The sequence below is a fragment of the Odontomachus brunneus genome, unplaced genomic scaffold, assembly GCF_010583005.1.
Source record: "Odontomachus brunneus isolate Ranch 3 - 2012 unplaced genomic scaffold, Obru_v1 Obru_scaffold_103, whole genome shotgun sequence".
Taxonomy (NCBI): Eukaryota; Metazoa; Arthropoda; class Insecta; order Hymenoptera; family Formicidae; genus Odontomachus; species Odontomachus brunneus.
In genome coordinates, this window is record NW_022639553.1 from 551,457 (window position 1) to 564,087 (window position 12,631).

The 12,631-nt window shown below is 32.8% G+C and overlaps 3 protein-coding genes across 6 annotated transcripts; 2 read left to right on the forward strand and 1 right to left on the reverse strand.

Annotated features, from left to right (window-relative positions):
• Positions 1–3,329: 3,329 nt before the first annotated feature.
• LOC116848978 (mitochondrial import inner membrane translocase subunit TIM14) lies at positions 3,330–4,396 on the forward strand. Of its 2 annotated transcripts, none has more exons than XM_032825672.1 (3): positions 3,330–3,478; positions 3,892–4,014; positions 4,105–4,396. In XM_032825672.1, exons 1-3 carry the CDS (start codon positions 3,476–3,478, stop codon positions 4,315–4,317), a joined length of 339 nt encoding a protein of 112 aa, XP_032681563.1. In that variant the 5' UTR covers positions 3,330–3,475; the 3' UTR covers positions 4,318–4,396. The 2 variants fall into 2 exon arrangements, with proteins under 2 accessions (XP_032681563.1, XP_032681562.1); XM_032825671.1 differs by lacking the exon at positions 3,330–3,478 and adding an exon at positions 3,561–3,587.
• A 70-nt stretch (positions 4,397–4,466) lies between these two features.
• Positions 4,467–7,423, reverse strand: LOC116848977 (growth hormone-regulated TBC protein 1-A-like). 3 transcript variants are annotated; one of them, XM_032825667.1, is made up of 8 exons: positions 7,289–7,423; positions 6,884–6,983; positions 6,295–6,496; positions 5,984–6,214; positions 5,658–5,818; positions 5,464–5,572; positions 5,145–5,330; positions 4,468–5,053 (listed from the first exon to the last, which is right to left on the reverse strand). In XM_032825667.1, exons 2-8 carry the CDS (start codon positions 6,901–6,903, stop codon positions 4,946–4,948), a joined length of 1,017 nt encoding a protein of 338 aa, XP_032681558.1. In that variant the 5' UTR covers positions 6,904–6,983; positions 7,289–7,423; the 3' UTR covers positions 4,468–4,945. The 3 variants fall into 3 exon arrangements, with proteins under 3 accessions (XP_032681561.1, XP_032681560.1, XP_032681558.1); XM_032825670.1 differs by lacking the exons at positions 6,884–6,983; positions 7,289–7,423 and adding an exon at positions 6,666–6,755 and having other exon boundaries at positions 4,467–5,053; XM_032825669.1 differs by lacking the exons at positions 6,884–6,983; positions 7,289–7,423 and adding an exon at positions 6,588–6,741 and having other exon boundaries at positions 4,467–5,053.
• A 10-nt stretch (positions 7,424–7,433) lies between these two features.
• On the forward strand, positions 7,434–12,111 carry LOC116848975 (eukaryotic translation initiation factor 2A). The gene is made up of 12 exons (XM_032825664.1): positions 7,434–7,582; positions 8,176–8,439; positions 8,559–8,658; positions 8,793–8,968; positions 9,078–9,166; positions 9,243–9,393; positions 9,496–9,666; positions 9,788–9,962; positions 10,038–10,207; positions 10,291–10,389; positions 10,450–10,628; positions 10,713–12,111. Exons 1-12 carry the CDS (start codon positions 7,555–7,557, stop codon positions 10,836–10,838), a joined length of 1,728 nt encoding a protein of 575 aa, XP_032681555.1. The 5' UTR covers positions 7,434–7,554; the 3' UTR covers positions 10,839–12,111.
• The last annotated feature ends 520 nt before the right edge of the window (positions 12,112–12,631 follow it).

Below are 12,631 nucleotides of genomic sequence, written 5' to 3' on the forward strand. Positions count from 1 at the left end.
GTGTGTGTGTGTGTGTGTGTGTGTGTGTGTGTGTGTGTGTGTGTGTGTGTGTGTGTGTGTGTGTGTGTGTAGGTACGGAGATCATGTTTGTATAATTTTCAATGTCAGAACGAGCTACTTCATCGCGGTATCGTTTTCCACGATTACCCGACTGGCATGGGGCGGACGGTCAAGGAAATTGTACACTCGCTGTCGAGGGACAGCGGGAATCGCATTTCTCTCTTCACGTTTCAGCGTGAACAATCGTCGCTCCTCATTTGTGTCCCTTTGAAAATATATACTCTTGATGCCGGAATTCTCTTGCAATGTAAATTCTACAAAATCTGATAAAAGTGACAAATACATAAATTTGACGAATAGATAGTTTCTGATTCATTATACCGAGCGAGGTAACTTATTAAAAATCTTGTTCTCGACCCTTGTTCTCGACTCTTTGTCTCTCTCTTTGTCTCTGTCTGTCTTTCTCTCCCTGTCTCTTACCAATAGAAGTATCTCCAAAAGTGGCTTACAGCCAATCCGGAGGCTAGTAAGTCACTTTTAGAGGCACTTTCATCGATCAAAGAGGGAATAAGAGCCCACGGCATGTAGTCGATTGTTTCGATTTGAGGCAATCGATCCCCGAACAGCACAAAGCATTGGATCAATGTTGAATCTATAGCGGTCCCGATGTATATGCTTAGTTTACACCGAGAGGACTAAACGCGGACTGACCTACCGTGACCAATCGCAGTCGATTATTCTTATAAAAATCAACTGCGATTGGTCACAGTATAAGTTAATCCGCGTTTAATCCTTTCGGTGTAAACTAAGCAATAGAATCTAACAGCGGACCAACTGTTGGCCGACTAATGAGTACTGCTAGAGATCATAGTCGATTGTTTCCGAGCCGTGAGGAGAATAATCGACTGCCGCCGACCAATTCACTTATTGCTTACATTTTTACGCGTTCTACGGACCTAATGCTGTCAGCGTATGCATATGAAAAAAACGCGCGCGTCTCGTGGAATCGCAGATTGTCTCAAGTAAACACGTGGAGGTCACTCTTGCCGCGTCTATGAAATTCGAACTTAACGAATTCATACCGGTTTCGCCGTCTGACACACGCTGAGAGGGGCATCGAATTAACCAGTGCTCTAACGGAGTAATCAATGTTGATGGTACTGATGCTACTAGGGCGTGCGATATTTCGATATGTGTCGGCGATAGTCAGCTAATTCTGTCACGAGGATTTCCTCAGGACTCGCGAGAATCTACGAGGTACACGCCGTGCTGTTCCTAATACATATCTCGCTGCGATGATAAGACTCGAATGTTGTTCCCGGCGAGACGCAATCGACGGATCTGTACACACACATACACAGACATACACATACGTGTATGGCTCTCCGAATAAGCCTCCGACGGGCGATGTATGTTAATTCAATTTCTCGCTCGCTAAGTCACGCGTAATTTATGCTGGTGATTAGACAGCTGCGCTAACATTTAAAAGTTTTGACGGCCAGAGTTTTGCTGGAGATCGGGTTCAACAGTAGTTGATATTTATACATACGAAACGCGCGACTCGTTCTGTGCATTTCGCAACACCCTACTTCGTTACACATATATGCACGCACGCGAACGTAACGACTGTGTAATACACATACATACGTATATATATATATGTATACATACACACGTGCTTGCATTCGCGCGCGCGCCTATAGACTCTTTATAGTCACCTCCCGTGGTATCTGCGAGACGCTTGGAAACAAGATTGTAGAGTCGTGCGCTTCGCTTCGCGCTCGGTTCTTGTCGGTTGTTATCAGCTGCTCCAGAAACTCGAGAGGGTCAACGTGAGTCGATTGACTTCGAGAACTGGCAACGGGCTATCTCCTCGTGCGATAGCAAATTCACGTTGCTGTTTACAAGCACGTTTGTACACAGAAACACTTTCAGCTAATTGACGACGTATCCGTCCGTTTTAGCTGCTTTCTACACTCGTTACCTCCTCTCGTTCTCTCTTCCAAAGTGCGTCTCAATTTTTTCTCTTTTTCATATGTAATGAGTGTAAAAAGTGCATCTAACACAGGGATTTTACGGTTGCACTTTATTGCACTTTCTGTACTTGAAATATAATAATTTATGTTCTCATGTACGAGGAGAAAAGGGGGGAGGGTAATAAACGTGGAAAATGCAGCTGAAAAGAATATATTTAATGCACAAGATCTGTGCAAAATAAATTATGTGTATGTGTGACAGGCAATACGTGCAAAGATCGATAACGTAGAATAAAAATTTTACTACGTTCGACATACATATCATCGAAAACAACACAAGTGAGATAATTATAGCGAAATTACTAAAAAAGAAAGCCAACGTTCAAGTAATCGAATACTAAAAATATCAAAACTAAAAAATAAAAAAATAAAAAGAATCATAAACGCCTGATTCGCGTTTATGATTCTTTTTATTGTATTATATTATTTAAAAATAAAAGTCCGTAAGTGTCGTGAATCGTTGTTGAGTTATATTATTTAAAAGTAAAAGGTCCTTCGTCTTGCTACTGAGAGTTGTGTTACTTGCAAATAAAAGGTCCTCTAACCTGCCGTTAAGTCGTGCTACGACCTCAATTTATCAGTAGAAAGTCTCTCTGTATGATCTGTGTCGTAGTAACATATTTGAAAATTCTCAATGTGCTGTAGACTAAATAAAATGGTAATAGCAAGAGTAATAGCAACACGGGAATAATCGAAATCCGTCAAATTCCAAATTTTTTAAATAAAGTTAGTCAAGTTGTACTGTGTGAATGAACGTCTATTTAATTTACATTTTTTCAACAACTTGCAATATAATTTTCTTTTGTCAAATTGTTTAACACTGAAGTAAGAAATCTACTTTTCGTTTTGATTGCTTGCAACGAATTGGTCCACGTAATTCATTAAAAAATTAAAAGAAAGATTAACGTTTTTTTTTTTTAATATATTTGTATCATATATTTGGTATAAATAATATGTTCCATGTAAAAATTCTATTGAAAAATAAAGTTCAAAATTGAACAATTGTTATTACACATTGTAATTACACATTGTCGTTTAACTCGATCTTATCGATAAACTACAATAACATGCATTTAATATTTCTGAAATGTAGAAAGCTTTAAAATAATTCATTCGTCATTCTTGCTGAAATTACAGCCTGTTAAATTTTGCTCATGTTCCTATGTAAGGAAGAAGTATGTCTGATTAACCTTTGAGTTATACTACTTGAGAAATAAAAGCAACACTGTTGAAGCTATCACTACCTCAATTGTTCTATTACTACTATTCTACTATCTTAAATCTATCACTTCGATTAGTCGATTTATATGGTGGCGGCTCGTAGCAGACATTTTGGAACTAAAAATCGACATCACATCCAAGACTCAAACCTTCTTCAATCGATATTTACCGACGATATTATTATATACAAAATTACACGTTTGTTGTTTCGAGACTAAATGGTAAGAATTCAAGAATATTTAACGAATTACAAATCGTGGTTCGTATATTGTTAAAAAATGCTAATCATTATTTGTATTAACATAAACTCTTCGAAATATGCAAAAGCAGGTAAATTACAATGTTGAAAGTGCCGTAGATACATACGTATATCGTTATTAAACGTATCGATAAAACGTAATATCGTAATAAAATAATAAGAATTTTGCTATATAAACATTTGTATAAATTATATGAGCTGTCACTTGATAATTAACGTAGCATTAACAACTTTAATGTTGAAAACTTTAGGTTAGGTCGTCTTGTGCAATAATTGCGCATTTCATGACATACATCTCTAACCCCGTCAAGATATTATGCTCTATGCTCGGAATTTTGAGTTTAAGTTGTGTAAAAACTAATAATTGTCCTTTAGGCGACAGCTATAGCTGCAGGGGTTGGTCTTGCTATTGTGGGCTTTACTGGTCGTTACCTACTTAAAAGAATGCCAAATTTGTCACAGAAGATGGCAGAAACAATGAAGATGCTAGATTCCCAGGTAATCTTTATTTTTCTTTAACTACTTTCACACAGTTGCAATTATATATATATATATATTAAAATAATTAATTCTTTTTAATATTTATAGTCACTAGCAAATAGCAAGTATTACAAGGGTGGTTTTGAGCCAAAAATGACCAAGCGTGAAGCTAGTCTCATTCTAGGAGTGTCGCCCACAGCTGGTAAAATAAAAGTAAAGGAACAATTTAAAAAAGTAATGTCTGTCAATCATCCAGATCGTGGTGGCTCTCCATATATAGCTGCCAAAATTAATGAGGCAAAAGATATGCTTGAAAAATAATGATACAATTTTATATAGTTTATATGTAACTTATATTTCATTTATGTAAATATATTTAGGAACCAAATTTTAATATACATATTAATCTTTTATTTATCTATAATAAACTATTTTTTTATAGCTACATGTAAAATTATGTGTATGCTGATTATACATTAATTTTTATATCCCAGACTGAAGAATTCTTCTACATATATAAACAAAGATCCTATAAACTTTATGTGTTACGATAAAAAAAAGAAAAAGTAATACAAGCATAATTATTCTCTTAAATAATGCTCTAATATCAATTTCTTTCTATAAAGTATCACAATTGCATAACTTTCATTACAACTTATATCACAATTATATTTTATTTTACTATTTTCTCAGTGGTTTTATTTTTATCTCATTTTTGGTCTTTTATTATGATATGTATATACAATGATGAGCCAAGGTAAAATTATAATAATTGAATAAAGTGTGCAATTTCTTACATTGTTAAACAGACTTCATATGTACAGCAATGGCATATAATTATGCAATAACAATATAATACATTTTTATATGTATTCATTTTGCAAAAGATGCAAATGAATAACAAAGACTAGAATATTTCGGTGTACGTGTGAGAAATCGGTCATAAATACTATCGTCCTAGCTTATCCTGCTTTTGTTCTATATGCTGTTGCATTATCTTTGTTCTTAACTTAGCTATTGTGCTACCAGGCAGTGATCCAGGTACTTTAAAAATACTCTGAAAAATAGTCCGATAATATTCATTATAATGAATTTGATTTAATCTGCTTCACTATTTAACACTTATACATAATATATAAGCTACGTACCTGCATAAAGTCATGACATCGTAAAACAATACTGTCCTTTGTAATTTCTTTAAAACATTCGGCTAACGTGACGAAATCTTGGCAAGCTAACAAATTAGATTTATTTCTTTTTATAAGTGTCAACGCCACGCGAAAAATAATCTTGGTGCCCTCATAGAAAAGGCAGTCCCAAATACGTAGAGTAGTCTGTTAAATCAAACTAGTTATTAGTTAAATCTTTAATGTTTCATAACAAAGATATTTTAAACAATTACGAGTAATATCATTAATGATATTTTCAGAATGTATGAAAAATTATGCAATATTAATTATAGCATACCTCTATGGGTAAAACTTCTGCGAATAAACACACAAACCATTTTGTTGTAATTACTGGCCAAGGCAATCCTATGTTTGTCACATGCTGATATACGTCAGGCATTTTTATCCTTGCACAAATTTAATATTGGAACAAATATTATCAACAAATAATATATTATAAAGTTTTTATAAAATTTTTAAAATTATATTTACCTTACTAACTCAGCAAGCACATCGATATCAATAAGTAAACCATCCATAGTACGTGTATAATAATCTGGTAAGATTTTATCAATTAATACTTTTAACAACCAAAATGCTGTTTCCTCGCTTTTTGTTACAAGCAAAAGTAGACCTGCTATGTAATTTAAACCCTAAAAAAATATTGGACATACTGTTAAATAAGGAAAAGTGTATACGTATAAGATATTCCTTATATATACTATTGTGTATATCTATTTTCCTTTATAAAGCTATTCTTGTTGTCTAATGGTTATAAGTAGTATAGTTTTTGGAACTATATATAACAAGTGTGTTACCTGACAATATCCAACAGTTTTATTTTGATGAGCAAAAGCCAACAGAACATTGTATAATTCATGTTGTTGATTCTCTGTATTATTAAAGAATATATTGTCTGGAAATGTTCTTGGCAAGTCAGTTTTTATAACGTCAGCAACCTCTGGATTATATGGGGACTGCAGTAATCTTTCATAAAGATCTGGTGATGCATTTTTCATGTCTTCTCCACCACTCACAGCAAGCCATACCTGTGACCCAATTTTTGTTGTCTTCCAATTTCAAATATAAAGAATCAATATAAAGTAAATTGAATTTGAAAATGTATTACCAATCCCCTATAGCCTGCTGGAATGCCTTTACGGACATATTTTTTTATTGTAATACTTCGTTGCGGTGATTTTCCTTCACCAATAATTTTTGCCCATTTCTTGGCTAGTTTTGCGAGTACCTTAAGATATTCTGACATGAAATCTTCATAAGTTCCATAATCAAAGTCCTGTGGCCGTTCAAAACCATACTCATCCACATCACTGTGGAAACAGACATACAGATAGAATTATATATATGATAAATTAATGATTGATATGATTAATGTAGTAAATGATTGCGAATATTGTTTACCAAAGAGATATTACGATATTTCCAAATTAATCTAAACAATTAATTGAAAAGTATACAAAAGTAAGAAAAGTGAGAAACCTGTCCTGACAAATGTGTGACACGCAATGAAGAGTGAAATTATTCCACTTTCGAATTCACGCGAAGGGCGTGTGCGCGGGAACATAACCTCGATAAAGCGAAAATAACAAGATAAGAAATATATGATCTTATCGAACCCATAGAGTTTGTTACGTCTGCAGAACACGGAAAGCGACATGACGCCAAGTTTTACGAAGAGAACAGCGAATAACACTTACCTGAAGCATGAGCTTGCCATACCCTACGTAATACGGTGGGTGTCAAAGAGATCTACGATTGCGTGTGTGTATAGTTCCGTCCATAGATCTTTATGTACGCCTACGAATTTTGCACATTGACGTGATAAATATTAATTGCAGAAACATTAGGAAACACTGCACGCTACTTTCGTCACACGTGGTATGCACGCGATAAAATAGGCGCGCCTGTTTAGTGTTATACTCTACTTAAATAACAATAGAATAGACTCGTAGAGATATCCGCGACGATTGTTAGGTTATGAGAGATTACTATCATAATATATCGAGGCTGGGAAAACATCAAAAGTTTCGCAATCTACTTTCTTCTTTCCAAAATGTCGATATCGTCGACGATGTCGCTCAACATCCGCGTTAATTACGTACAATCGTCCGTCTGCAAAATGCGGTGACGAGTCGTTAATTAGAAGCATCTAATTAAGAAAAGATTTATTGCGTTGTCGTATGATTCATTCATGGCAAGTCCTGTGACACTTGTAGACACTTGCGGTTGTTATCGCGCGATTATCAAGTTACATCGCGTTCCATCCGTAATATTTTGAAAAACGTTAATCGATTGTGTATCGAAGAGTTCGTAAGCAATCGACTTTCGGTCGATTGTCGGTACGATACCACATGGTAACGGTGGTAAAATGGCTTCGCCTATTCCCTGTGTCGTTGGTAAGTATTTTTCTTCAGCATTTACGCCGAAATTCGCCATTTCGCAAGAGTGTTGTCCTTAATTGAGATTCAATCGTTTGAGAAAATCACTTTTCAAGGATGCAGACGGTTTATATAAACGACATTACAGCGATGTCCCGGCGGCACATTGTTCGCGATAAACGTGCTGAACATGTGTTTTCTGGCATCTGATATTTCGAATATTATTCGCAACAACATTAATGTCTTAAGACAATGTTGTTCGTAACTGTAATATTTGTAAATTGAAGACAGTAAAATTATATATTTTCATTAAATGTTATGTTCTAACCTTTAATTGATGACGTGTTACTTTCCGAACGCCACTGCTGACGTGAGTTATGTGAGAGCAAAATAAAAAAAATGCTACCACTTGAATATGAGAAATATTTACGACATCAATCCACCCGATATATATATTGGACATATTATTTGTTATTTTGAATTTCATTTGACAGATAAAACAGATAAAAGTGTCGATTTAAATCTGTAATTTTAATTATTAATATATATATTATTTTTATTATTATATATTATCTAAAATAGAGATATTGACATTTCTAATAATCTTGTAGTGAGAGGAACCACTGGTATAAATCTAGCACAAGGTCCACCATCTTATGAACCAGTTAAAGTATTTCCTAAAGATGATAGCAAGACCTGCAAAGCTATGCTTTTTAGCCCAGATGGCAAATATTTTGCATGGGTTAATGGAATTGATATTAAAATTGTACTTTGTGAGAGTTGGAAACTTGTTGCTGAAATTGCACAACCTAAAGTCTGTGCCATTCAATTCTCTACTCAAAGTACATATCTTACAACTTGGGAACAATCGTATGGTAAATATAACTATGTGAATTATATGAAATATAAATAATTAAATACTAAGTCTATAATTATATAAAAATATCAAAAATATATAAAATTATATAAAAATAATTATATAATATAATTTCAGTAACACAAACAAGTCCTCAGGGAACAGAAAATCTTCACATTTGGAAATCTGAAAATGGTGAGCTAGTTCATAGTTTTGTGCAGAAGAAGCAGATTAATTGGTAATATATTACATATTAGTTATTATAACTTTACTTTTTTATTATATTTAAAAGTATAGATTAATAATGATTAAAATGATTATGATAGTTATCATTGATAAATAAAATAATTTTTTTATTTCATAAAAAAATAGGGAACCACAGTGGTCAAGTGATGAAAAACTCTGTGGTCTAATAAGTGGTGGAAATGTTCTTTTATATGAAGATAAAAATTTTGATAGATATGTACATAAAATAAGTGCAGCCAAAATTGCCAAATTTAGTATAGCACCTGGGAATGCTCCATACCATATTATCTGTTATATGCCAGGTATTTACATCTATTTTGATTTTGAATGTTTATTCAACATTTTTTATAATAGGTATGTTAATTATGAATTAATTTTACACATATTAAAACATCCTAAAATGTAATTTAGGGAAAGCAGGTCAACCTTCTTTTGGAAGATTATTTAAATACCCAAAATTCGAGATTGGAGAATCACTTGCAAATAAAAGCTTCTTCCAGGTAAATTGTCACATTTTGATTAGTTACACATTTATCTTTTTCTTTTATTAACATAATGTTATTTTGTGTTTTTTAGGCAGATAAAATTGATATATATTGGCACCAACATGGAACAAATGCATTATTAATGACGAATACTGAAATTGATAAGAGTGGAGCATCATATTATGGGAAACAGTCATTGCATTATCTTAACACAAAAGGAGAAACTGCTATGGTTATGTTAAGTAAGTCCTAAAAATTGACCTATTATTTCATTTTAATACTCAAAGAGTTTAGAATATTAAAACTAATGCTAGAAAAATATAATAAAGATTTTCTCTAATTAGGTAAAGAAGGTCCTATACATGCAGTAGAATGGTCTCCGAAGAACATAGAGTTTTGTGTCGTATATGGGTTTATGCCAGCTAAAGCAACATTGTTTAATGTTAAGTGCGAAGCAATATTTGAGTTTGGTACATTACACAGGAATAGTATCTATTATAATCCACATGGCAACAATATCCTTTTACTACTTAATCATACATCAATAGATATTCTATCATTAATTAATAGGCAACAATAATTGGCAATAGTAGTTATTATTCAATTTTTACGTTAATTTCCTTGACCACTGTGTACTTCTGCTTTTGGGCGGATTTGGCAATCTTAGGGGTGGCGTTGAATTATGGGATATTGCTAATAGAAAGCTTATTGCCAAAACTGATGCACCAGACACTACACTGCTTCAGTGGTCACCAGACGGTGAACATTTCGTAACAGCGACCACAGCGCCCAGATTACGAATGGGCAATGGGTTAGTAAATATATATTAAAACATATAGTCAATACATCATATACCAATGTTCATTTATGTTCATTAAACTATTAGGTTTAAAATTTGGCATTATACTGGTTCGCTGGTGTACCAACGGCCATGGAATAACCAAGAGGAACTGTGGGAAGTATTATGGCAAAATTTTCCTTCAAATACTTTTCCTCAGAAACCTATTAGTTATAAAGCCGTGGATGGTATCGTCAGTAGTTGTAGCCAATCGCAAGGTAATCAATAGATATTTTTTAAATAAATTTATTTAGATATAAGAACCCCAGAACAAATATAGCAAATATTTGTATTGTTCTAGCCTCAAAAGAAGTATATAGACCACCGAGTGCCAGAGGACAAACCATCACGTTTAAATTGCATGATGATATAGAACCACCTTCTAGGCCAAATGCTGAATGTAAGTAGAGGCGCATATATAGGAAATTGTCATTATTAATTCTATGGAATCTTTTTATAGCAAATCCATCGAAAGCTGCACTGAAAATGAAGAAAAATAGGGAAGCAAAGAAAGCTAAAAAAGAGTTAGAATCTAACACTAGTTCCACTATTAATGGACAAGTTGCAAGCACAGCAAGTATAAGAATGGAATTAACCGATAATCCGGAAAAGAATAAAAAGATAAAAAAAGTAAAGAGTGTGAGTACATATATATTTCTGAGAAAAGCTTGATTCTTTTGTTATTAGAACGATTTACAATAACAATTTTCTTTTAAATCACAGAAACTAGAACAAATTTCTAAATTGAAAGAACAGCTAAAAGCTGGAAAGCAATTAGAAATCAATCAACTAGATAAGATCAAGAAAGAAGATGAATTGTTAAAAGAACTCGAAGAACTTACATTATGATAAATCATTCAGCTCTCGAACAGGATTATCTTGATGAACATAGAATTGCGGCAGAAAATAAATAACTTTTTTCGGGATAACATGATTGCCAGAGGAATACTTTTAAGTCTAAATCAAATTCGTCCTGTGTGATAAGTGGAGTAAAGAACAGTGGGAATTCTATTCATATTTGAATGTTTAAGCTTGAATCTCTCTAAAATAATTATGAATGGGGATAAAGAGGGAAGAAAGAAGATTACATATTCCTGAATAAGATTAGATGTTCATATATTAGTTTTAATCATATTGATAAAAATGACTAAAATAGTGCAAAACAGCACTATTAAATGACTATATTTACTAGTACTATCTGATAAAGTGATACTATTAAATGATTAATTTTATTATAGTTCACTTCTTTATTTTGCTAAAAATTGATAATAATAGAGTTAATGCTGGGATGTTATCAGTTTAAATAAAAATGTTAATCTATTGTATACAAGCTAATAACTATCAACAAAAGAGCAACATTTTATTAGCAGAAAATTTATTAGATCCTTTATAAAGGAAATTTATTGCCAAAAGTATGAGAACTTAAGAATGTTAGATTGTGATATACTCCTTATTCTACTGTCTTTTTTGAAAAATAATTTAAAATTTTTTTAAAAAACAATGGCTAACATTTATAAAATAATAGTAAATTTCGCATTTAAAACTGAGCTTAAACACTCTGCATACTAGTATCTAATGTTGCTTTCTGTATTTAAAAGTTGTAGACACGATATTGGTGGACATCATTATAATTTGCTGAAGAAATTTTCAAAAAAACAAGTATATCTATTTATTTCTTATTAAAATTATACTCTTCATATTTGCAATTCAAATATTTTTAAATATTGTTACATTGATAATACTCAATGTTCTATGATGTTTATTCATTTCCATATATATCTATAGAAATTTAAATTCTTTCATCATTATTACATTATGAAATAACATAAATTTTTTTGCTTTTCTGGAAAAAGATAAAAATACAAATGTGATTAGTTAGTATAATTAATAAGCACATAATAAAGCATAAATTCAATTCATTAAATTATTTTTTAAAAAGACATGTTCATCTGAGTTAAATGAGCCGAAGTGAAGATACATGTAACAGCAAGGAGTTGCATTAGAATACATAAATAAAATTATGTATCTATAGATATAGACAAACAACGCAATTACGAATGTTATGTACAGTGGAAATGAGATTTATGTGAATAAATTATTAAAAAAATATGTTACAAAAGTATGTTTATAGTATAAGGTTTACATTTTTAAAAGTGAGACTCCTTGTACAACCTTTGTATTCTAAACGAATCTGGAATAGTACCAAATAAAGAAAGAAATTGTATTTTTTAAGCGCGGATAGTTTCAAGTAATCCGAGTCCGAAAAAAATAAAAATATTCATCTTGAATGCGAGTCTTCACAAATATTCTTTGCTATTGCATTGTAATTATCTGCGGCGAAATTTTGTACAAAGTCCGATAGTGTATTCATTCTGTTTACTCTTTTCTCTTTACTTGCCATTCTCGAAACAATGAGGATGATACTTTATTTCGCAGAAAAACGAAGGTAAACGCACAATGCGGGAAAACAAAAATTAGCAATAAGTTTTTTAACTCTGCAGTCGAGCGACGGTTGAACGTTTTCGCGCGACAACGAACATCGACGACAGCAGCGATGGTGGGGTGGTGGTGGTGGCGACGACAACAGCGGTGCAGCGAAGGGAGGGAACCGTCGCTGCCATCATTCACCACCTCCACCCCCC

Excerpts from the sequence above, each read along its gene's own strand:
- LOC116848978 (XM_032825671.1), top strand. Across the intron at positions 4,015-4,104 it reads TGAAGATGCTAGATTCCCAG|TCACTAGCAAATAGCAAGTA; the intron begins GTAATCTTTATT and ends TAATATTTATAG.
- LOC116848977 (XM_032825667.1), bottom strand. The coding sequence starts at position 6,903 with ATGGCAAGCTCATGCTTCAG. Across the intron at positions 5,819-5,983 it reads AAACTGTTGGATATTGTCAG|GGTTTAAATTACATAGCAGG; the intron begins GTAACACACTTG and ends ATATTTTTTTAG. Across the intron at positions 5,054-5,144 it reads GATGTCATGACTTTATGCAG|AGTATTTTTAAAGTACCTGG; the intron begins GTACGTAGCTTA and ends ACTATTTTTCAG.
- LOC116848975 (XM_032825664.1), top strand. The coding sequence starts at position 7,555 with ATGGCTTCGCCTATTCCCTGTGTCGTTG. Across the intron at positions 8,969-9,077 it reads TATTATCTGTTATATGCCAG|GGAAAGCAGGTCAACCTTCT; the intron begins GTATTTACATCT and ends AATGTAATTTAG. Across the intron at positions 10,208-10,290 it reads TAGTTGTAGCCAATCGCAAG|CCTCAAAAGAAGTATATAGA; the intron begins GTAATCAATAGA and ends GTATTGTTCTAG.